Source organism: Hypanus sabinus, chromosome 12 (genome assembly GCF_030144855.1).
Source record: "Hypanus sabinus isolate sHypSab1 chromosome 12, sHypSab1.hap1, whole genome shotgun sequence".
NCBI lineage: Eukaryota > Metazoa > Chordata > Chondrichthyes > Myliobatiformes > Dasyatidae > Hypanus > Hypanus sabinus.
Window position 1 is genome coordinate 37,064,877 of NC_082717.1, and position 25,918 is coordinate 37,090,794.

General features: G+C 36.8%; 1 protein-coding gene across 5 annotated transcripts in view; it reads right to left on the reverse strand.

The window, feature by feature from the left end:
- The window catches only part of mta3 (metastasis associated 1 family, member 3), a 192,208-nt gene that overhangs the window by 55,065 nt on the left and 111,225 nt on the right, over positions 1-25,918 (reverse strand). For 4 of the 5 annotated variants that reach the window (XM_059985759.1, XM_059985758.1, XM_059985761.1 and 1 more), the window contains exons 9-15: positions 17,862-18,050; positions 16,354-16,428; positions 15,063-15,121; positions 13,671-13,798; positions 7,788-7,939; positions 6,837-7,059; positions 281-370 (exon numbers count right to left, since the gene is read on the reverse strand). In XM_059985759.1, the coding sequence (XP_059841742.1) occupies positions 281-370; positions 6,837-7,059; positions 7,788-7,939; positions 13,671-13,798; positions 15,063-15,121; positions 16,354-16,428; positions 17,862-18,050 (916 nt within the window). The remainder of the gene's footprint in view (positions 1-280; positions 371-6,836; positions 7,060-7,787; positions 7,940-13,670; positions 13,799-15,062; positions 15,122-16,353; positions 16,429-17,861; positions 18,051-25,918) is intronic. The other variant, XM_059985762.1, reaches the window with a different exon arrangement.

Genomic DNA, 25,918 nt, shown 5'->3' on the forward strand with positions numbered 1-25,918 from the left:
TCTTAGTTGAAGTTATTTTCCTCTACATTTACTTCAATTGCTTCCTTTACCAGGTGGTCCCAAAAGCTATTAGTGTGGCACAGCCGTCGAAGTCAATGCTATGGCCATTGCGAATGCAATATTTTGCTACTGACAATTTATCCTTTCTTGAAAAGGATAAACCTCCTGTGCTCCTTGTGCTCTGTTTATTCAATAATATACATATTCAATTCAGATATATTTTATTACATATCAATGAAGCTGCATTTCTTAGTATTGTCCTAAAATTATTAACACCCACCTAGATACTTGATAACACTTGCCAGAGGCTTCCTCAATGGCTCTTTGATATTCAGTGGCCTTTTCGCTGCATCTGGAAACCTAGCAGCACCTGTAGGCAGAACAGGAAACATCTAATGCGCATGTAACAGCTGTCAGTAACAGACATGACAACGGCATTTTTCAAGTAGAATTATTTAATTAACTTCCCATTTCCTGTACAATCAAATACTTAACCAAAGAAGTGGTATCAAATGCAAAATCTAAACTCCAAGTTAAAAATTCTGAAAAACATTCAACGTGCAGCAATTGGTGATATTTAACTATGAAAAAATCAAGCTTGTTACCACCTTTGTTACCTGCATATTGTAGTTATAGATTCAGGTTAAGACTAAAGGCCTTTTTTAAAATATAGCATTTTTAACCAGTGGTAAAATTACTACGAAAGGCAATATAGAAACGTCCAACGTGTGCTTACAAATCCAACCTGCATAAGAATGAATGTTGTTGCGACAAATTATTACCAGGAAGGAATACAGATTTGTCAAAAAAAGCATTTTATTTTGTATTTCTATGAACTTGCAGTTTTTATTTAAGTGCCCTACCCGTCTGTTCAAAGGAATATGCGTTTTTTTAAAATCCAGTGGCCAGGTCATTATCATTACTAGTACCTTTAATGCAATCTAAAGTATGCATTCGATTTCAGGCACAAGAATCACAAAATTTTCACCTGGACGGAAGTATTCCCATGATGCCAAACAGGCTTAACAATAACACAGATGAAATGGGGATACACTTGGCCAATTCCTTTGTTGTACCTGTACCTCACCATACATCTACCTATGATGATAAAATTGATGACTTGAAACTTGGCTAACACTTTGGCATGCCCAACGTTTGAATAACAACAATGTTCTTCTAATAAGTAGAAATTCCTTCACGTGGAAGTTCACACTCATGGAGAGTCGTCTAAATCAAGTAATTAATCTATAATGTCAAGAAACAAATCGAGGATGTTCATCAGATGACATCTTCTGCCAAATACATAACTTACTGCTTTAGGGGTCCTAAGGACCATTAACCTGCTCTAATAGTTCTTGCAGCTCCTACAGGCTGCAAGTACGTTTTGGTCCAATAGTCCCTTGAATAGCATGGCAAATTCACCATATTGCTAGTTTTCTTTTTAAGTTCTTGTCCGAGGACATGATTCTTTAAGCACCATATACATTACTAACGAAGACTCCAAAACTTTACATAAGCCTGCATGTAAATCTGTCAAAAAATCTTACTTTTCAAATTTTACCTGGTGCACTTATGTGTAATTACAAGATCCAACTTAATTGTGAATTCTTACAATAATTACAAGGAGTTAAATATAATGGCCATTTCTATTGACAGGAGTCAGAAATCTTCCCAGTTAGAGATGCCTTCTCTCTCTATCCAGTCTTCTTCATTCGGTGTATGGTGCCATGGCCCTGACCTTTATTAGATCTGCTAACAGGATCAGGCATGGATAAAAACACCTCATGCAGCCCTCACGAGGAAATCACATTAGGGTTACAAGGTGACTGGAGACAGTCATCACTTTGCCAAATTTTCTGATTGATGCAACACTATCCAGAAACGGGAGTTATTATACTTCAGTCCAGAAAAAGGCACGTCTTTTTCTTTGCATAATGCTAGCTATACTAGAGTTAAATCTTTAATTACCCAGGTTACTATAACTAATTCTGAATTTTCTTCTCTCCTTTATAATAAATCCTTCTCTAAAGCTGCATCTTATTTCAATTCAATCAATACCTAGTTTATTCAATGTACATAATCTGAGTAAGTTGCACTTATTTTTAACATCCAAATGGCTCATCGGAAGTATTAGAGTTCTTCACACCAAAATCTTGGGAGTATTATTATATCATTTTAGGTAAATGTGCTTTCATTATTTAATAACTATGTAACCAGCAACTGTAGAACAGGCAGCATTCAAGAGTTCTGTATGATATACAGGACATCAGTAATATTTTAACACCCTTTACCTCATTCTAAGCTCTCTTTCCATTGCAGACAGCAATAGTGCCTTAAAATACGAATTACATTAAAATTCATCAAGTGAACCAAATACAGAAGAAGGGAAAGTAGTCATAATACTGTGGGGGGGGGGGGGGGGGGATATTTCATTTTGTCTACCCCATGAATGCTTCCTTTAGAATTGTCTATTGTATTCAATATTTTGGAAGACAATTAACATGATGCTACCAAGAACTTCCGTGGTTAAATGCTGTCAACACGAATTAGCGATCTGAATTGGCATGTTCTTCCAATAGCTCACTATACTGTAGCACTTCCCTGTGTCATTGCAGTGAGATGAACAGTGCGTATGAAGTTGCAGTACTTACATAGTACAGGTCCTCCACAAGTTACAGTAGGACTCCATTCCTAGGAACTGTCGGTAACCTGAGCAGCTCCAAAGTCAGAAATACCACCCAGCAATATATTAAATAAAAACACACAGGACAACCAAAGACAACATGTAGTAAACCCAGAGTACTTAATTCAACCACTCAGATATTGCCATAAACTGATCCCACATGATAGAAGATGCAATGCAGCCCCACAGCCGTCAGGAATTCCATCTTGCTGGTCTCCTAAATGCTTGCTCATGTGTACAGGCTGCACAGAAGTAGCCTGGGGAGGATCTGTATATTGTCACTCAATGTGCCAGAAAAAGTTTCAGATCTTTCCATTTTACTTCAGGTGGAGATTAATATAATAAGCTTTAATTACTGACAATCAATTCCTTTGATATTGAAACTTAAAACTTATGCAGCATCTTATTCCTAATGTAAAGATCCTATTATCTCTTTTCTTTGTCCATTCAGACCATTGTTCCCTTTCATTCTGTCCTAGATGTGACATGTAATATTCTCACTTGTACTCAGGAGTTGATACTACATTGCCTTGACATTCATCCCTGGATGGCGACACTAAACACGTTACATCACTGTCAGTTCACTGTGCTGTCTCGAAAATCAATTTCCTTTAATAGGGATGAGTTTTCTGCCTGGTATCAATGACCACACTGGTTAATGAGAAACAATTACTACCCTGATCACACAAATATATCCTCCAAAGGAAGGATTTGAGAGGATACTAAAGGAGAGTGACTGGTGTTCATTCATGATCAGTAGCAAAATGTAGACCACCATATTTTAGTGTCCTTAGGGCATAAACAACTAACAAATCTGTACAAATTTGAAAATATGCCCTCTTCATGTTCTTACAGTATCAGTCAAAATACAAACAAAAATATTAAGTTAGAAAATTCATAAAACCCTAAAAAAGCGAAATAATCAGTTGTTGCACGTTACGTCAACTGCCATTTAGGTTTAAAAATTCATTAGCACCAGATGGCCAAGAATTTGTGCATGGAAAAACCATTCGATTGTGCACAGGTGTGGAGCTGATGAAGGAAATAATTGATGCTGGGTCTGGGAGATGCAATGGGGGAGAGGACTATGATGAAAAGGAAAGATCAGAATGAGGATCAGATGGTGGTAAATGTTAGCAAGTGTAAGGTAGTTGAAGAAGAATGCTGATTGTGAGATGGATCAGACAATTAATGAGTGAGAGGACTCGAATGTTTCTGGTGAGGGGAGCGCGAGAGCTGAATAGTTGAAAACAGAGTGTACTTGAAAGAATGCAAGTAAATTAAAAAGGTGAGCATAAGTACTATAAGTGGTGGCCTCCTTGAATAATCAAGCTGCAGTACAAACATTGCCATTCAAACCAGATTGGACCAAGTCCCCAACTTCTGCGCTTTCGAGCAACCTGAACTTATATTTTCAAGCAACCAATGCTTCACGAAGAACAATGTCACTGCAGCTTTCTAATAGGGAAAATATCACATCTGTGTAAGACTTAAAGAAAAATTTCTAGACGTTTCTCAAAGTATCTATAATGTCCTTTTTATAACATGCAACAGGAGTAGAGAAAATAAATGACTAAATGAGAAGGTGCTAGGTAGAATTTATATCAATGTGTGTTTCAAAGTAACTATTCTATTATCTGGACAAACAAGACCAAAGGCCTGGTCATATAATTCACTTTTTATGCAAAAAAAATGGCAAAATATAGCAAGAATAATTAGCTATTTAATCAACTCTGCAATTTTGCCTTAGATTATTTTATTTTAAAACAAAAAACCTTAATATAAAATAGCCCTTTGGTTATTTTGCTCTGAACAAATAAATTCTGTGTGCTCTTATTTGCTATCCAAACAAAATATTGCTATATTTATTTTCAAGATATTATTCTCCAGCAGTAATACACCATTTTATTATCTTGCATTTATTAAAAAAGTAGGTTGGTAAATGTATTATTTCAGCAAGAAAGCCATTCCTGAGATGTACACAGGGAACAACAGACACATTTCATTCGAAGAGGTTGCTGTCAGCAGAAAACATTCAGCTTATTCCAACATTGTACATCACTCCTAAATAAATAAAAGTTTTCCTTACACAATGCACACTTTAATTTTACAACTTAAAATTATGTTACCAAATGGTTTTCCTGGGCTGCCATATTATGTTTATCAATTATATTATTAAATGCTCGAAAATACTATAAATCAAATAATGTGTGTTGTTTGAAATGTAAAGACCAGGGGGAAAGGAAAATGCGTCCATTCTAACATCAGATGTGTATTCCTTCAACAAGTCTAATGTCCATTGCAGGTTACAAATCAAATAATTGCATTTGTTGACACCGTCTTACAGTTGAGTGACAAAGCAGTACATCTGGATGGCAATCCCTCTCAGAGTCTTTGTCAAGAGGGTTGACTCATCTACCTCTAACACCCACTGCACTTCAATATGAGGGTTTGCCCAAAGCAGAGTGGAAAATGGAACTATTCTGTTTTAACATCTCTTTCTGATCCTTTCTGGGCATTAAGAAACTGACATTTCTCAAACATAATTGGCAACAAAGTTTGATCTTAATAAATCTCACAAGAAGTTGATTCTTTTGTATACTCAATCTCTACTTACCTCGTCAATTTGGAAAAAGTAAGATAACAGATAAGTTACACCATTACCATCTTTTAAACAAAATATACTGAATAACTGCTGACATCTTGCACTTTTAAAGTCCAATTAAACCATTCATTTTCATGTATCAGCACATTTTCAGTGATAGTCTAACTCCTGAAGAGTTCATTATATTCAGGAAATCTGTCCTCAACTTTCCTCTAGTACTGAAAGCATATTTCAGATATTGCTGAATTAATTTGTATTCACTGTGGTATTACAAAATGTCAGCTTGTTCAGAATAATTACTTGCATGTCCCATCTTCCAGTTCTATTTTTCATAAATTGCCAATTAAGCAATCTCTGCATTGGAATAACAGCATGTTGTCAATCAGTGGTTTTACACAATGCGGGACATTTACAAAGATGATTGTGATTATGTATTATTAGAAATTGCATGCACCATTTTAAAAGAATAACATGATTTACTACAGGCACAAATGAAGAACAATAAACAAAAGTGCAGCTGCAAAAGGTGACAATCATATCAATAACATAATAGGTTATCACCCAGGTGCCATTTACACATTGAAGTAACAGGCAATTTTGATTGAGAATGGAAACTGAAAGCATTTTGTAGGAAGCTCTACTGCAGTAAGCTCACTCTTTACTTAAGGCTTCTATCATAATTTTCATCTTGCAAAGTATGCTGAATATTAATTGCTGAATATTCAGCACTATTTGTGGAAAAAAATGACGTAAAAGCATGACAAGCATTTTGAAAATGATTTGTTTTTCTGCCTACAGCTATATATTTACCAGGCTTCTAATTTATGTCACTGTTTTGAATTTTATCCTTTGGCTTTATAGAATCAAATTGTATTTTGAAAATCTCACATATTGCCCAGGATAGTTTGATTGCATCTAAAGCAGCAGATGTGAAGCACAATACAGCCAACTTAAAGAAAGATTGTCTGCTAAATGTATCTATTTTGCAATCATCCTGGTTGATGAGTAAATTTTATTCTTATTCAAAAGCTTTATGATCAAATCAGAACTAGAACTAGAGAGAAGAGTATAATTTAGGGGAATGTATAACTGTTGTAAGTCAAAATATATTTTCAATAATTCATGTTTTATCTTAAGGCAATGACTACTTGAATGCCACCTATATTACAGACGCATTAAAACTTCATTTATTTGTTTACATATTATGGGGCTTAAAAGTACCAATTAACTTTTTGAATATTCAAATCACTTATTTACATTATTATAAAATAAAAGCATTATAAAATAAAAATGACTGCACATTTATTTTAATTGCAATATAAATTACACACTTTGACAAATATTTTTAAAATTTTGAAGCAGACAGTCTTCCTTGAAGTTGCTCACACAACAACACAAACAGCTACAGGCGGCTTTTGAGCAAATTCAAAAAAAAAATCCACACAAATAAATAATGTAAAGTCATAAGTTCATTTATTGCAAACAGTGGGACAGGGAATGGTGAAAAAGCATGGAAAAATCAAAGCTAAGAATTTAAAAAGTTCTTACATTCTGCCTTAATGGCAGCACAGTTAATTGGAACAAATGGTCTCCTTGCTGCCTGTTTCAGCTGCAAAATATCTCTGCAAACATGTCTGGCAAGTTTTGTAAGACGTGTTGTCTGCAGAAAGAAAGACTGTCGTGTCTTCAACGTAGACTTTGGACTATCGATATGCATTGGTACACCATGCCCTGGTTGACCATGACGAAAGATGCCTCTTACACGTGGCTCCTTTTTAAAATATAGAGAAGGAAAGCATTCAGTAAGTGAACTCATTACATTTAGAAAAATAAGATGGTTACAATTTAAATTAAACTAGTAAAGTTGGATCTGTTCAACACCTGAATTTACACAAAAATATCCTTTTTGAGGCAACAGAGATGATGCACACTAGTCACCCCATGGACTGATGTCAAAAATCCTTTTATAATGGATTTCACTTCACTTTCAAGATTCATTCTTGATGAACTTGATCAATTTATATTTTTAAATAGCATGTGTCAATATTGTAACATACTTGTGCATATTTGTTATATATTGGTAATGACAACCTTACTCTGATGTAATAACATATTCATATTTAAAATTAAGCTGAACATTAACTTTGTCAACCCTAGCATACTTTGAAGAGAGCGTTCTTTTAAACAACAGAAAGATTACAAGGTAATTTTGCCATGAACTATTGGGCCATCTTATATCCAATATTTTACTTTTAAGCAAGTGAGAGAAAAATTAAGTGCCTTTGCATTCCAAGGTCAAAGGGAGCTTACAGTACTATGATTATGGTTTAATTTTGTATTAGAGAAAACATTGCTTTATTAAACTTACAGGTGATAAGAACAATAATAATAACTTGATGGTAGAAATAAAGTCCAGAATAAACTGGTCCATTGACAGTGTCGATAGCTAATCAAAAGAATCAGCATAATTTAGGAAATTCAGAGGTTTTAGCTTGTTACCGAAACATCATGTGGTGGCGACATTTTCTCTGCTTCTGTTCGAGTAGGCATCTTTAGACCACCATATTTCTTCCAGTATGTCCAACATGAAGCACAAAGTCTACATTGCATATTTGGAGGTCCCCAGGAAAACCACTGTTGAGACTGTGTGGCTGAAACAGTACAGATTGGGGAAAAAAGTCAATTATTCCAGTTATGAAAAGTTTTGAACATAATTGCAGAAATTTGGAAGAAACTGCACTAATTTAACATCTTTCTAATTTTGTGACCATTTCAATATTTGTGGCTTACTGAATTATTTTCTGTCAGATCGCTTTAACTTAAAATAGAAAATCAGTAACTAAAATCAATAATGTGTAAGCATCCCCATTACAGGTTAACCTGATGGCACAGTTTCCACCAACGTTCGTAATAAATTGAAATCTGATCAACATTTTAAGTTGATAAAATTCTCTTATAGTTTTCTTCTTGCCAGATTTTGCTCCTGAAATAATCACTGATCACATAAAATAAAAATGCTATCTGTACATCATTGGTCTTGATGGATTTGAACATAATAAACCTAATTTTGGCTTTGTTACCATCACCATTGTGAGGAAATTATTGTATGTTTCAGCTTACTACTTCTTTGGTGATTTTGTTTGCAATTTTTAATTTCTCAGCACGTACTCTACAAGGACCCTTGTTTTTTTATTTGATATATATGATATTTGAGCACCTGTTTAATACTGAGCTGCATGGTACTAATAATAACTATAATAACGCACCTTGTGTGAAGGTTACTTTAAAGAAGAACTCACTTAAAAGTCCGCCAAGTCTTTTCTATTTCAATACATTTGGAAAATAATCCAATATCGGAATGCAAGCCAAGACTTTTCTGGCCTGTGTGATTAGAATATAAGACCAGCAAGATAAGACTTCCAGTTGCCACGGAGAGACTTTGCCAACTTGCAAAACTGGATTGAGTAAAACACAGGTTTATTGTAGAATGAATGGGAGCAGAAATTTTCACTGAAATTCTCTGAGGAATGGTGCAGCAGAGGATGCTATCAGCCATGATGGTAACATTTGAATTTTAGTGCCTGTGCTTTTGACATGCACAAATTCATTGTCTGAATACCTCCACAGGCAGAGATATCAGAAAATAAGACAGATTATGGTCAGACTTCCAACATTTTCTCTTCTACCTCTCCCCCTCCCTCCTGTTGTGCGGAAGGCACAGAAGCTTAAAAGTACGTACCACTAGGCTCAAGGACAGCCCTATCCAGCTGTTATTAGACTTTCAATAGTCCCCTAATATGACTCACGACCTCAAAATATACTTCATTATGACCTTGAAACTTATCGTATACCTGTACTGCACTTTTTCTGTAACAATTTAATTTGCATTCTGTTATTGTTTTCATTTGTACCGCCTGAATGCGCTGCTGTAATGTGACAATAATAAATGAATTTACCAATTTGGTAGTCAGGAACAACAAGAAATGCACAACAGAGCACCATTTCCTGGATCGTCATCACAGCAATGCACTTACCATTTATAAGAATGCACACTTTGCACTGTCATTCCCAGAATATAGAGGTTGTGCATGCTGGAGTGCATCCCAGAGTCACACAAATAGCTAGAAATGTTAAAGTCTGAGCAAAAGTTCTAAACCGAATCACTATGGGAATATGGAAGCCAAACATAAAAGTATAAATACAAAGAATATTGCAAACAATCTACACAAAAAAGAAGCAGTGTTCTAAAATTACTCTGTTTTAGGATCACCAAGGTAACTCATCTCATAAACAACCTTATTGAATGCTGTAATTACATTAGGGATATCTAAAATGACATTTACAACAAATACTCAGAAAAAGAGTTAGTCTCAAAGGATACATATTTATGACAACGATGGCAAGAATTCTCTTCAAAAGATTTTGAATCTTTGTGATTCTTTACCCCCATAGTGCTGTTAATAATTACTGATGAAATAAGAAACTTCAACAACTTCAGCGTCAGATCTGACTGCAGATGAGCTTTGAATCATACACTATGCCATTATTAAGTCTGTTATTTTCCACTGTAATTACACTACCCAGTTGCTCCTTTTTGTATGTGCTGTTGAAATCATCACCAATACTGTTGTTACTTCTACAGCTAATTTGAAAGCACTTTTGGCTGACATCCTACTCTATAAAGCTGAAGTCAAATAAAACTGCGCTCTAAATTCCATAATGCCCCAAACAATGTAGTTCAAATTCTGTTCAGTGCCTCTACTCACCTATTTATACTTCCTTCATTGAATCCCAATCAAGCCATGCCTCAATTTTTAAATTCTGTCCTAGACATTCCTTCCTGAATGTTGCCTCTTCCCTTTCATTCATTAAGAGGTGAGTTAAAACCTAGCACAATCCTCTCTGATTTGATTTGATATAAATGATGTATTTCACTGCATATTTCAATGTACATATGACAAATAAGGCTAATCATCTTTAATAATCTCAACTCTATCTCCTTTACCATAGTGCTGGAGAGGGATAGGAGCAGACAATTTGGGAAAACATTTAATTCGGGTAGGGGGAAATATGATGCTATTAGGCAGGAACTTGGGAGCATAAATGAGGCGCAGATGTTCTCAGGGAAATCCACGGCAGAAATGTGGCAAATGTTCAGGGAACATTTGCATGTCGTTCTGCATTGGTATGTTCCATTGTGGCAGGGAAAGGATGATAGAGTAAAAGAAACATGGTGTACAAAGGATGTAGAAAATCTAGTTAGGAAGAAAAGAAAAGCTTACGAAAAGGTTAAGAAACTAAGTACTGATGCAGCTCTAGAAAATTATAGGGTTGCCAGAAAGGAGCTTAAGGAGGAAATTAGGAGAGCTGGAAGGGGCCATAAGAAGACCTTGGGAGAGCAGGATTAAGGAAAACCCTAAGGCATTCTACAAGTATATGAAGAGCAAGAGGATAAGCAATGTGAGAACAGGACCAATCAGGTGCAACAGTGGCAATGTGTGCATGGAGCTGGAGGAGGTAGTGGAGGTACTTAATGAATACTTTGCTTCAGTATTCACCAGGGAAAAGGACCTTGGTAATTGTGGGGATGATTTACAGCAGACTGAAATACTTGAGCATATAGACATTAAGAAAGAGGATGTGCTGGAGCTTTTGAAAAGCATTAAGTTAGATAATTTGCTGGGACCGGACGAGATGTACCCCAGACTACTGTAGGAGGTGAAAAAGGAGATTGCTGAGCCTCTGGCGATGATGTTTGCATCATCAATAGGGACAGAAGAAGTACTGGAGGATTGTGGGTTGCAAATGTTGTTCCATTGTTCAAGAAAAAGCATAGAGATAATCCAGGAAATTATAGACCAGTGAGTTTTGCTTCAGTGGTGAGCAAGTTGTTGGAGAAGATCCTGAGAGGCAGGATTTATGAACATTTGGAGAGACTTATTTTGATTAGGATAGTCAGCATGGCTTTGTCAAGGGCAGGTTGTGCCTTGTAAGTCTGACTGAATTCTTTGAGGATGTAATGAAACACATTGATGAAGGTAGAGCAGTGGATGTAGTGTAAATGGATTTCAGTAAAGCATTTGTTAAGATTCCCCAAGCAAGGCTCATTCAGAAAGTAAAGAGGCATGGGATCCAAGGAGACCTTGCTTTGTGGATCTAGAATTGGCTTGACCACAAAAGGAAAGGGTAGTTGTAGATGGTTTGCATTCTGCATGGAAGTCAGAGACCAGTGGTGTTCCATAGGGATCTGATATGGGTCCTGTCCTCTTTGTGATTTTTATAAATTACCTGGATGAAGAAGAAGGGTGGGTTAGTAAGTTTGCTTATGACACAAAGGTTGGAGGTGTTGTGGATAGTCTGGAGCGGTGTCAGAGGTTACAGTGGGACGACGATAGGATGCAGAACTGTGCTGAGAAGCGGCAGATGGAGTTTAAATGTGAAGTGATTCATTTTGGAAGGTCACATTTTAAGGCAGAATATAATATTAATGATAAGACTTCTGGTAGTGTGGAGCATCAGAGAAATCTTGGGGTCTGTGTCAACAGGACACTCAAAGCTGCTGTGCAAGTTGACAGCATTGTTCAGAAGGTGCATGGTGTGTTGGCATTTATCAACCATTGGACTGAATTCAAGAGCCGTGAGATAATGTTACAGTTATATAAGACCTTGGTTAGACCCCACTTGGAATACTGTGTTCAGATGTGGTCATCTAATTACAAGAAGGATGTGGATACTATAGAGAGAATGCAGAGGTTTACAAAGATGTTGCCTGGATTGGAGAACGTGCCTTATGAAAAAGGTTGACTGAACTTGGCCTTTTTTCCTTGGAGTGTTGGAGGATGACAGGTGATTTGACAGAGATGCATAAAGTGATGAGAGGCATTGATTGTGTGGATAGCCAGAGGCATTGATCATGTAGTTAGCCAGAGGCTTTTACCCAAGGCTGAAATGGGTAACATGAGGTGGCATAGTTTTAAGTAGGTACAGAGGGTATGTCAAGGATAAGTTTTTCACACAGAGAGTGGTGGGTGCATGGAATGCACTGTTGGCAACGGTGGTAGAGGCGGATACAATCGGGTCTTTTAAGAGACTCTAAGATAGGTACATGGAGCTTAGAAAAATAGAGGGCTATGCAGTAGGGAAATTCTAGACAGTTTCCAGAGTAGGTTACATGGTTGGCACAACATTGCGGGCTGAGGGGCCTGTAATGTGCTGTAGATTTAAACATAAAAGTATGTTTCTAATACTTTTAGCCACCTGCCCAAAGTTGTCTGGCAGGATATCAGTTTTAACTTGATACTCCTCCTGTTGTTTTTTGTACAACTTGCTCTGTTAAATGAAAGCATAAATGAAAGCTGGTACTGCTGATGGACTTTTGGACTACAATGGAATCCAGGAAAACGATAGATCATATAAAGTGGGACTGAGATTGATTAAATATGACATAATTGAATGTGCGAGTAGGCACAAATGGCCTGCTTTTCTTCCTATTACTTATGCTCTTGTGGTACATCTGGTTTATTTTTTACAGAAAAGACAAATGGGGTGCAGGTACATTACAACAAAAGGCTCCCATCTGCTTGCTTTGAGTTGTGGATTACATAAATCAGAAACCCCAAGGTAATGCTGAAAATGTCAAAAACCCAACACGCACAAAAGACATCATCTAAATCAGGAATGCTATTTTATAATCTCGCTTTCCCTTAATTAACTGAGCAAAAGTTCACGGCTCCTGAGCACAGGCAGAAGTTCAGCCAGTTAATAATGTCAGAACACCTACACGGTACTACTGAATGCTTCAGATTATGTAGAAGGAGAATGCCAACTTCAACTTGCCAATCAGGTGGGAGATGACTTCCCCCCAGAGGAAAACTGTGTCCAAGGGGCAAGTTGCCAGCAAGCTAAGGTAGCTTGACTGTTCAAAGGAAGATTTCCCTTTTAACTTCTTGATACCTAGGTCAACTCTTGCATTTCCCTTTTGTATCCATCTCCTGCGCCTTCATGTACCCGTCCAGCCAACTTGTTATCAGTAGCAAGTTATTAGAATTTTGTACTGTTTCTTTTCCAACACACCGCAGAGGTACACTACTCTAACCCATGTACGCTGAAGAGTAACTACCTTGCTGAGAAGAGCACACAGTTTTAAAATATGAATACTAACTTTTTTAAAACTTATGGAAGCTTGTAGCACTGCCTCCTAATAAGAAAATGAAACTGAATGAGGATGCTAAGGTAAGATGCAATTGCATAACTAAACTAGAAGTTTCTAGTTAATCGCAAACATATTTATATGAATTACAAAGTTCATTTCTGGTTAGAAAATCCTCTCGTAGGATATGCTCAGATCTCATGCTAAAATAATTCAGTTTGAATAGTACTCACTGTAACAACTCTCACACGGTCGGCCTAAACTTGAGTTTTGGTTTTGATAAACCATCCCTCCAACTGGACCATTCGCCACAGCAGGCTTTCCATTAACATTCAATATCTGATTGGGATTAGGTTTATTGCTTTATAACAGAACAAAAAAAAAGAAAACATTTATTTATAAACAAAAAAAGATGTTAAATATTGCAAAATAAATCAATCACCAGTATATAATTTTCTTGGGTGAACATGCAGCAGTATCTGTAGAACTAATCCCCAGCAATAAAGATCCTGTTACAAGATTCAGCTCTGTTTTTACAATTATGTTATCAGTCCATCAGGCTCTTAAACTGACCTGCAAACCCTAATCCTACATCAACAATGGAACACTATGGACCACCTTTCTTGATGCACTAATGTCTTGTTTTTCACACAGTCTTCCTATTTCTCTTCACTGATTGTATAATTTATAATTTGTGCATTGTCTGTGATGCTGCTGCAAGGAAATTTACCATTGTACGTGTATCTTACCATACTTATGCACATGACAATGTACTTAATTTTATTTGAATTTTAAAAATGGAATGTTAAGGTGCTGAGGTCCACGGCTGCTCTATGCCTGAACAAAGAATGAATAGATGTGGAGACGTCTTCAATCTTTTTACCAAATAATGCACCAGCAATCTGGCAAAGTTAGTATCAATAGTAAATCAAACACAGCAAATCCCTATTTCTGACTAATTTTTATTTTGCACTCAGTAGGAATATGGAAATTAAGACTGGAAAATATTAAGCTAGAGATTTGCAATAAAATGCTGACAGTTCCTTGTAAAGAAACATTTGGGACAGCCACATGAAAACATCAGTCTCAAACTTGCTGGCCAGGCTCCCCACACAGTTTCCTGGTTGCACACTCACTCTGGACTCCAAACAGGATCCAGTACAATAGCACAGACCTGCTGCATTCTCATTACTTGAACCTATGCCAGAGAGAGCTCAATCATTTTAATCAACACAGATTGAAATTGATCAGACTATGCTTCAGTCTGAAACATTGGTTTTTCATGGTCAGATGACCTTTAAAATAATTTGTCAAAGTACCAGCCATGGGAAAAGATGGAAATAAATTTAGCTTGTATTTCAAGTAAACCGTAAATTTATAATAAGCCTAATAATACAGAATTTGTTTGATCAAACAAATCAAGATAAAATCTTTTAGTTTAAAAACAAATTGCAGCTCTTCTATTCAGCTTGTTAGGATGTTAGTATGGAACCAATTGGGCAGACTGCAGCCAACTACCAGTTTACATCACTGCAAATGTTAAAAACAATGTTCAGAAATTAGATCTAAAACTGCACAGCATTTCACATTCATTACAAATGTACACTGGTTTACAAAAAACTTACTATGTTGGAATGTACACCTGTTTCAGTTTGCTCTCTGCCTCAGCTGCCTTGAGGCGTTTCTAAAAATAAAAAAAAAATAGAATTATAGAAGTCAATTGAAAACTGTACATTGAATTTCAAGATAGCAATGCATGTCAAAAACAACAATGGCCCTGTTACTGAGTTCTCAGAAATAGCACTGCATATATGTATCTCTCCATGCCAAACACAGTTACTTTCTGCAGCTGGAAAAGCAATTTTACATCCATATTGCTTTGGTCTCATTTAGCTGGGCTTTAATTTTACCATTATTTTACAATGTTCCTTAATTTAATTATACTTCTAGCCTATTATTCACTGATTTTCTGTTCAAAGGTCACATTTGCTACAAAACCTTGTAAGTTGTGTTTAATACTGCCAGCTCTAAAAAAGTAAGATATGCTCCTTACTGAAAACTTTATGCAGTGGCATTGAAAGGTAAAAAAAAAAATGCTGATAACTTGCAGCAAAACAAAAAAGATGATGCTGCAAACACTCAGAAAGATTCTCTATCCTCAGATACTGTCTATCCTGCTGAGTGCTTCCCTACAATAATATTTTTGTTACGGCAGTATAGTTCAGTATAGTTCACTGCAGTAAATGGTAAAATCAAATTCATCCAATATCAACATTCTCAATGAAGTCCTCCGAACAATGAATGTTTAACTTCAAGCACGACATCACTGGAATACCACCAATATAGATACACATAATGTTGTAAGGGTTCGTAAAGACCAATTTCAACAGAGCTGGCAGTATTAATACCAGGAAATTGCGAGTATTATCCCAGTGATGCTTTGCCCATTTAAATAGATGGAACCATAAACTTGGCCCTGAAATGATTTCCTGCATGAATGGGACTTTAAATAAATCAACGCAGAACTGCCACATCCCACAAAACAAAGAACTGCCACAATATATATAGCAGTGCATATAGCGATAAATCATAAGGATTTATTTAGATTCAACTGTCTTAAAAAAACATACTTTTATTATCAGAATATATCATAAAAAAGGACATGTATTAACTTTGCACAGATGTTAAAGTTCTAAAGTTCACAAAATTCGTAGAATATTTGGAAGCTATTAATGCTATTTGTAAATGGAAAATAATTTTAGAATGAGTCTAATTGTTGCTTCTGATGATTTCAATCTGTACGAAGCAATTTTGTTTAGCCCAAAAACAGTGAGTTTAATGTGCATTAGTCTGTAAACTAATTAATTATCAATTCAGTAACAAATTGTCAATAAGATAAGCATGGTTTTAGCTTACCTGTTGGACATATCTGTCTGTTGTTTTCCACATATAATAGTATTCTATGATACTGGTCAGTGATTTCCATGGCAACTATTAAAGAGATAATGATAATTACACTCAGCTACAGGTCAATGCAAAATATATTTTAATTAAATGTCTTTGAAGATTAATTAAGCTTTGAAAGTTGAGAATATACATATTTATAAAAATAAAGTGTGTATTAGGAACTGTTGATAACTGCAATGGAGTAAAAGGTGGTTTACGGTGAACAAGGATGAATTAAATTTAGACCAATAATCTAAATTTTCTGCATGCCAGCAGCAGTAGAGACAGCATGTAGTGCAAAAAAAAAAATCAGTAAATTGAAGTACAATATGCAGTGTTGTTTGTGCAACAAATGCTTGAGTATACCCATGAAGATGGACCATTGAGGAATAATATTACAGAGAGACAGAAAGGTCAAAGGTAATTAAATGAAGTTACTAAACAGTAGTGATGGTCTTTAAGGATGTTATGAATACTTTCACAAGAAGCAATATTGCAGTTTGTATGGTATAAGTGAAATTGTACGACCTGAGGAGGCAAACTTTTCATTGCAAATGATAATGTCTTTAAGAACTTTCAAAAGAAAGAAAAAGAGTATACAGTAATTGGAGAGCGTGGCTTCAGGGTTGTGGTTGATGACAACAGGCTTATTGTAGTTGGGAAAAACTTTATCCCTACAGTGCCCAATAACAGCTGACCTAAGGACAATGTGGCTTATGATCTCGTCCAAAACCAACACAGCATGAGGAATTACATCATTTTTGTGTACCTTTCAAGCAAATATTTTATCACAAAGTATCCACTTAAATTTTCACAGCGATGTAAGGCATATTAAATCCGTGCTGATCTGGGAGACATCTCTCCACAAAAAAAAACAGCTTTATGGAGTCAAATTTCCCAGCAACTATCTATTCAGCTGAATCCTCAAAGCGAATGCTGGTACTTGGAGTGGGGGTACACAATGAGAAGAGAAAGGAGAGAATCCAAGAATTAGTGGCAAAAATCTAAAAGCGCTTTCTGGAAAGTCACATTGGTGAACATGTACATGACTGGGCAGTAGGAAAGGACAGTGAACTTAAAATTATACAAAGCATTCACAGAAAAGAAATCAAAAGTAGTAGAATGTTGAAAATTCAGAAGGTGTGGCACATCTCTGAAAAGCAATGCACAGTTTCTTATATTTCTGATCTTGATCTATTCTCCTCCTCCTTCAAAAGAATCTTTCTTTCCCAAAATAATCCAGTTTATTTCACTTTTTCTATTTTCCTTTATGTCTCATTTTCTTGCAGGGGTATGTAATGACCTCCAAAGAACACATCAATGTTATCATGTTAAGTCCTTACAGCACACAGAATGAAATATTCCTGCATCAGAGCAAATGAATCAAAAGTTGTCCTATTAATAAATTAACTTCATTCCTGCAGTTTCATCTAATCAATGGATTAATGAGATCAGAATAAATGTTCTGCTGTTCTTACAAAGTCTTGCCGGATGTCATTGAAGTCCTTGCCATACTTTTCCAATGCCTCTTCAAACAGGCTAGCTTCAGATGCTGACCATTCTTCCATTTCATCTCTGCACAGAACAGGACCACCCTGTGGCACTAAGATGCTGATTGCATTTGTCAAGTCATAGTTGTGCTTGTGTAAAGTGTCCATTGCGTGAAACTAATTAAAGAAAATAAAATCAGTAGACACCGTAAGTGATGCAAAAGAGTTAACAAGAAATACCTGTAATAATGAAAATTACAAAATAAAACAAAATTAAGCAATTATCCTGTCTGACTACTCACGGCATGTTCACAAATACAAAGTTTGTAGATACAATAAATTAAAAAGATCATATTCTAAACCAGGGAGAATACACCTCAAGGGATAAAGAACGGAATTGAGGATAAATGAAGTGCAAAGCATAGGGGTAAACACATCCACAGCTAACAGTGGGGAACGATGGGGCAACACTGGGCTCCAATGCCATCTTCAACTTCTTTGGATTCTCTGATGACACTACTCCATGGTGCAGAGAGTCAACAGCTTTAAATTCCTGGGCACTAACATATTGGATGACTCGCCCTTAAGGAAAGTGCACCAGCGTCTTTAGTTTCTTAGGAGATTAAGGAAGCTCCGCTTTCACTGAAAACTCTAACAAAAGTGAGTCTTACATCAGTGGTTGGTAAGTTGATGGAAAAGATCCTGAGAGGCAGCATTTATGAACATTTGGAGAGGCATAATAGGACTAGGAATAGTCAGTATGGCTTTGTGAAAGGCAGGTTGTGCCTTACAAGCATGATTGAATTTTTTCAGGATGTGACTAAACACATTGATGAAGGTAGAGCAGTAGATGCAAGTGTATATGGATTTCAGTAAGGCATTTGATAAGTTACCCATGCAAGGCTTATTGAGAAAGTAAGGAGGCATGAGATCCAAGGGACATTGCTTTGTGCATCCAGTATTGGCTTGCTCACAGAAGGCAGAGTGGTTGTAGATGGGTCATATTCTGCATGGAGATTGGTGACCAGCGGTGTGCCTCAGGGATCTGTTCTGGGACTCCTACTCCTCATGATTTTTATAAATGACCTAGATGAGGAAGTGGAGGGATGGGTTAGTAAATCTGCTGATGACACAAAGGTTGGATGTTGTGGATAGTGCGGAGGGATGTCAGAGGTTACAGCGGGGCATTGATAGGATGCAAAACTGGGCTGAGAAGTGGCATATGGAATTCAACCCAGATAAGTGTGAGGTGGTTCATTTTGGTAGGTCAAATATGACGGCAGAACATAGTATTAATGGTAAGATTCTTGGCAGTGTGGACGATCAGAGGGATCTTGGGTTCCAAGTACATAGGACACTCAAAGCTGCTGCGCAGATTGACTGTCATTAAGAAGGCATACGGTGCATTGGCCTTCGTCAACCATGGGATTGAGTTTAAGAGCTGAGTGGTAATGTTGCTGCTACATAGGACCCCTGTCAGGCCCCACTTGGAGTACTGTGCTCAGTTCTGGTCACCTCATTATAGGAAGGATGTGGAAACTATAGAAAGGGTGCAGAGGAGATTTTAAAGGATGTTGCCTGGATTGGGGAGCGTGCCTTATGTAAACAGGTTGAGTGAACTCAGCCTTTTTGCCTTGGAATGAAGGAGGATGAGAAGTGACCTGACAGAGGTGTACAAGATAATGTGAGGCATTGATCGTGTGGATAGTCAGAGGCTTTTTCCCAGGGCTGAAATGGCTAACACAAGAGGGCACCATTTTAAGGTGCTTGGAAGTTGGTACAGAGGAGATATCAGGGGGAAGTTGTGTTTTTTTTTAAAACGCAGAGAGTGGTGAATGTGTGGAATGGGCTGCCGGTGGCGGTGGTGGAGGCGGATATGATGGGGTCTTTTAAGAGACTGCTGGATAGGTACATGAAGCTTAGAGAGGGCTATGGGTAACCTTAGGTAATTTCCAAGAAAATACATGTTCGACAGACACAGCATTGTGGGCGAAAGGGCCTGTACTGTGTCGTAGGTTTTCTATGTTCCTATAACCTTCTATGGATGTACTGTTGCAATATCCTGACTGGTTGCATTATGGTCTGGGACAGCAATTCAAATGAACAGGAACATAAGCAGAATCAGAAACAGTATCTGATTTAATATGACTGGTGTACATTAACTTTACCGCAGCAATACAATGAAATACAGGTGTCCCCCGCGTTATGAATGTTTGCTTTACGCCACTTCACTTTTACAAAAAATTTTCCCTTATAAATAAATGGTTCTTCGCCTTACGCCATTTTGGCTTAAGAAAGGTTTCATAGGAACGCTCTGCCTTCGTGGGGGGGGGGGGGGGGGGGCACCTTGTACATGATCATTAAATGTAGAGAAAAAAATCTGAGTTACATTAAGTATATGTATGTTTATTAGAGTTAAGCTAAAATAAGTAGTGCAATAAAACACTACTCGTGGACTCAATGTCCATTTAGAAATTGGATGGCAGAAGGGAAGAAGTTATCCCTGACTCGCTGAGTGTGTGCCTTCAGGCTTCTGTACCTCCTTCCTGGTGGTAACATTGTGAAGAGGGCATGTCCTGGGTGCTGAGGATCCTTAATGACAGATGCCACCTTCCTAAGTCAACTCTCCGTGAAGATGTGTTGGATACTACAGAAACTGGTACCCACAATAGAGCTGACTAATTTTACAAGTTTTGGATCTTTATTTCAATCTTGTGCAAAAGCCCCGCCATACCAGATGGTATTGCAGCCAGTCAGAATGCTGTCCATTGTACTTTTGTCAAAGTTTTTTGAATGTTTTAGTTGACAAATGAATTCTCCTCAAACTCCTAATGAATTATAGCTGCAATCTTGCCTTCTTTATAGCTGCAATCTTGCCTTCTTTATAGCTGCATCAATATGTTGCATCCAGGTTAGGTCCTCAGAGATACTGACAAGCAGGAACTCGAAATTGCTCACTCTCACCACTTCTGATCCCCCTATGAGGATTAGGTTGTGTTCCCTCAAATTACCATTTCTGAAGTCTACAATCAGCTCTTTGGTCTTGCTGATGTTGGCTGTAAGGTTGTTGTTGCGACGCCACTCAAATAACTGGTATCTCTCGCTCCTGTATGCCCTTCGATCACCAACTACTATCGGCTAGGAGGTACAGAAGCCGTTAAGTCCCACACCGCCAGGTTCAAGAACAACTACTGAACTTCAACCATTTGGCTCTTGAACAGACGGGCAAAATCCTAATCACTAAGGTTTAGCAATACTAGGGCCACTTTGACAGCTTTGCACTAAAATTAACTTTGGTTTCAATTATGTTTTCTTGCAAAAATTAGTGTAAAATTATGTATAATTTATAATTTTCACGTGAGTGCTGTTTATATGATGCTATGTCCCCATGATGCTGCTACAAGTAAAATTTTCGTTGTACTTGTGGAAACATACTTGTGCATATGACAAACTTGACTTTGACTTTGATGAGACACTGAAGTATTGGAAAACTTTGCAGAGGAGAAAGCAGGAAAGGGCTGTTGGATACACTCGCGTCTTCACACTACTAGAATTAAGCTCAAAGAAAGTTGTAAACAATTCAGTGTTTTCTTGTATATGAAAACTTAGTTGCCTAACTTAAAAAACAGGTATTTATAACAATTTTATTTCTAAGCCAGCAGCAAGGCTGGACATTTAGAGTAAACAGGATCTCCTGTTTAGAAGCCAACTACAGTATTTTGTTAAATCAAACTGAAAAGGTGCTATTTACTCTGAATTTGAGGAACACTTTCTATCAGATTACCATGCACAATGTGTGTACTTTGTACCATATCTACCAGTAGACAATTTGTTGTAACTTTGTTCAGTGTTCAGATAACTGAGCAGGATTCAAACCTCACACTTTTAAAACTTTCTAACAGAAAATGTCAAAGAGAAATTTCAAACGCACAAAAATAACTATATGGGATGGCCTAATTATATAATTTATGCTCTCTATGGCCTTGATGTGGCTCCAAAGATTCTCAATGCAAGTACAAAGCAACTTATAGCCCTTGCATTTAATTCTAAGAACAAAACCAATTGATAATGACATTGAAACCTACTGATATATGAGATGGGACCCTACGGTCAGAGTCCTATCAACAATATCTTCTATACTAATGGTTTATTTCTCCTTACATATCCATTGGTCTTTTCCACCTTCCCATCATTTGTATTTCTCTATCCAGCTTATACAAATCTAAAGCAGCAGACACAAAATGCTAGCAGAACTCAGCACAACTCTATTCTTAGTCTATTCAAAGACTACATGTCTGATTCTTGCACATGTACTTATTTCAAAAACTTTTCTTATCAATGTCTCTTTTTGTCTTTGGTGAACCTTTTAATCACTTTGATAACTCACAGAAGAACCTCATGCCATTCAATTTCTTTTTCTGCAGCGTTTTAAAATTTTTTATCCCTTCTCATTTTGATGCTCTTTGATAAGATCCAATCCTGAAGAAGTATTATTGATTTGTAATCCAATAGACTGATTTCTGTTTCTCTATAGATGAAGCTGAAGGTGGAGAGGGTTTTCAGCTCTTTCTTTTTTTATTTACTGAAAGCACGACCAACACATCAGCGCATGAAGAAAGAAAATTTTCTTCAGATTAAATCAACACCACCTTTTAGAAATTCATTTGGTTTATAAAATAAACTGTACAGGCTAAGAAGTGCAATATTCTGCTGAAACTGAAAATGCAAAATAGTACTGAAGGACTCATGTAATTTAATTTAAGTACCTATGAAGCTCTTCAAAAACATTTTTCCCTATAAAATTTTTTTGAATGAATAGCTATTTCTAACAAATGTTAAGTTTCTTAAGTCTTTTTCTTCCAGTTATTGAAGACAGCACAAGCACTTAACAAAAGGTGAGAATAGTGGATTCAAATAATGGGATTCTATTTGCAACAACAAATTTGTTCCTTTCCTCTTCTCTGAATTAATCTTTCTAAATGGTTAAGCCTTATTTATTCATGCTGATGTGTGCTGATCAGGTTTCAGTCTTAATACCTGTGGAAACATCAAGACGTGTCTGGAATATCCAATGGTGTACCAACAGACAGATCCCAATAACTACCACCACAATCAAGCATCCCAGTAAGTACATTTTTGCTCTGAATGATGTCAGGACTTTGACCCTCATTTGGCATTCTCCAGGAAGCCACTGAAAAGTAAGTTCACTAGTCCCTGAGATATGGAATTCTTTTGTACTCTAATATTGTATTCAATAGCTAGTTAAACAGCACTGCCCTGCAGCTGTACAATCTGCAGTGACCGTGATTTCACGAGAAGTGAGAATGGACGTTGTAAAGATATGGTTTTCTTCTGAAATGTACAAACTTTAATCACAGAACTTCTCAATTACTATCCTCAAGATATCTATCTCAGTAGAAGATGATTCCTCTGTGCACGTTGTGGATGCACGTTACTTCTTTCCCACATTCATCTCCTTCTCAGTGCATTAAAATTAGATCCTGTTCATAAATTTATTTTGCTTACTTTTAAAGCAACAACTATTAAGGATACTGCCATATTCCAGCATAGAGCAGTACAGTATTGAATTGGGCCTTTTGGCCCATTATACACATGGTGTCCTAATTCCATTGGCTGACTTTAAGTTTGTACCCTCTTGTTTCTCTACTATGGGAGAAATATTCCGTCTATCCTATATCAGTCTTATAATTTTATATACCAACATTAAGTCTTTAACCTCCTTCACACCAAGGAAAACAAACCCATTTTATCTAATCTCTCCCCCTTAACTTACATCCCCCAATCCAAATAACATCCTGGTGATCCTCATCTGCACTCTCTCCAGCACAATCACATCCTTCCTACCGTGGCAACCAGAACTTCACAACATATTCCAAATGCGATCCAACCAAGTGTTTTTTTAAAAATATAAAGTAATATAACGTCCCAACAATAGTTTATGTCATAGCCTAGGAAAGCAAGCATAGGGATAAGTAAAAAGGGCTAATTACTAAATACTCCAGTTTAAAAATCTGCAATATCATGTCATTCTAAGATTTAGAGAACTATGTTCAGCATACCTCTCTCGTTTACTTTTTAAATCTTTGCAGCCCTTCTGTTAGGACTTCACTTTAGAATGCCATTTAAAGCGCATCATGAACGCTCAGCAGAGGAACAAAAAGTGTTTCAAATTTGTACATTGAAGTTAAATAGTTTCCTTTTAAGCATGCTAACCAAAAATTTCACAAACAACACACAGATGATATCATAATCACTCCAGAAAATATAAAAAAGCAAATCTACAAAGAAATTTAATTCATTTTGAGCAACACTGGTTGTTTTATTTATTGTTCAGTAGTTATTGCAATTTGTTACTGAATCTGAAGTCCCATCTGGGGAAATGTTATAGTCAATTTGATCATATTTCTAAGAGGCCAAATGAACAAGAGGTGTTTGGAACTTGTGCAAAGGCCAGCTAGATCTACCATTAACTGTACATTTGCAGACATACAGTTGAGAAATGCTCTGCTTAGTGGTTTGTGTGTTGAATCCTGCGAGCTCCCACACAGCAGATGCCAGCAAAACCTCAACAACCAGTTAATCCATTCTACTTATCTCCTAAAAACTTGTTTACATGCATAGGCTATGCACAAGTCAAGTTCTTGTTAGCTGGGGAGGATCTGTACTGTTATTCTAATATGAATAAAAACTAATTGCTATTGATCTGAAAAACTAAGAGCTACATCTCTTGATTTTTTCCCCCTCTACACCAGCATTTGAATGTCCCCACCCACCTATGTTTTAGCAACCAGTAACAAACATACAGATTGGCACAAGCTTCTCCATAGCAGTCTATCATTCTGACTCAATAACTTTTGATATTCTGAAAAGTGATATGCATGTTCAGCAACAGGCTCACAAAGATTTCTTATAATATAATCTTTAAGAATGAAGGAGGCCACTCAGAGAGGCCCTAAAGTCTTTTCATTTGCTCTAATCCTCTGATTTTTGCACAGGTTATGAGTTATTTGGTCCTATCTACAGAGCATTAAAGTTCTTTTTAAAAAAATCTTTAAATTCTCAGTTATATCTCCAAATTCAATTCAGTCATAGGAACTTAGAAAACCTACAGCACAATACAGGCCCTTCGGCCCACAAAGCTGTGATGAACATGTCCTTACCTTAGAACTACCTAGGCTTACACATAGCCCTCTATTTTTCTAAGCTCCATGTACCTATCCAGGAGTCTCTTAAAAGACCCTATCGTTTCCGCCTCCACCACTGTCGGCAGCAGCCCATTCCACGCACTCACCACTCTCTACGTAAAAAACTTACCCCTGATATCTCCTCTGGACCTACTTCCAAGCACCTTAAAACTATGCCCTTTCGTGCTAGCCATTTCAGCCCTGGGAAAAAGCCTCTGACTATCCACACAATCAATGTCTCTCATTATCTTCAAGCAAGATTTCACTTACAATTTTTTTTAAATCTGAAGATGCTGAACATCCAAAAACAGAACAGGAATGCTGAAAATATTCATGTCAGATAACATGTAAAATCAGAGAATTTAAGCTAATGTTTACAGTCAATGGCTTTTCATCAGAATTCTGACAATACATTCTGTGACCAGAGCAGATCCAGAAAACTGAAAATTATTTCCAGCATTTTCTGTTTTAATGTTGTTCTTGCAACTCATTTGAAAACGTAAGATTTATATTTCTGGTTTCTCAATACTTTTCAATTTCCTCCATCAGTAAATATTCAGTGATACGTTTTCTAATATCCATTTTAACCAACCGATCTGTAATTTCCTTGGCATGATATATCTTACTTTTGAGTCACATTAACTATCTGCCACCCCTTTAGCCCTTCACCTCTTCACCTTTTATCGAATTAATCTTCTCCATTTAATCTTTTTACAGACAGGCTTGGCATTTGCTGTGCTTATATCTGAATCACATTTCATCTTGCACTTTGGACCTGTTTCTGTCAAGTCACATTAGGCTCAACCCCCTCCCTCTTACCTCTTTGGCCTGCCATCTAGC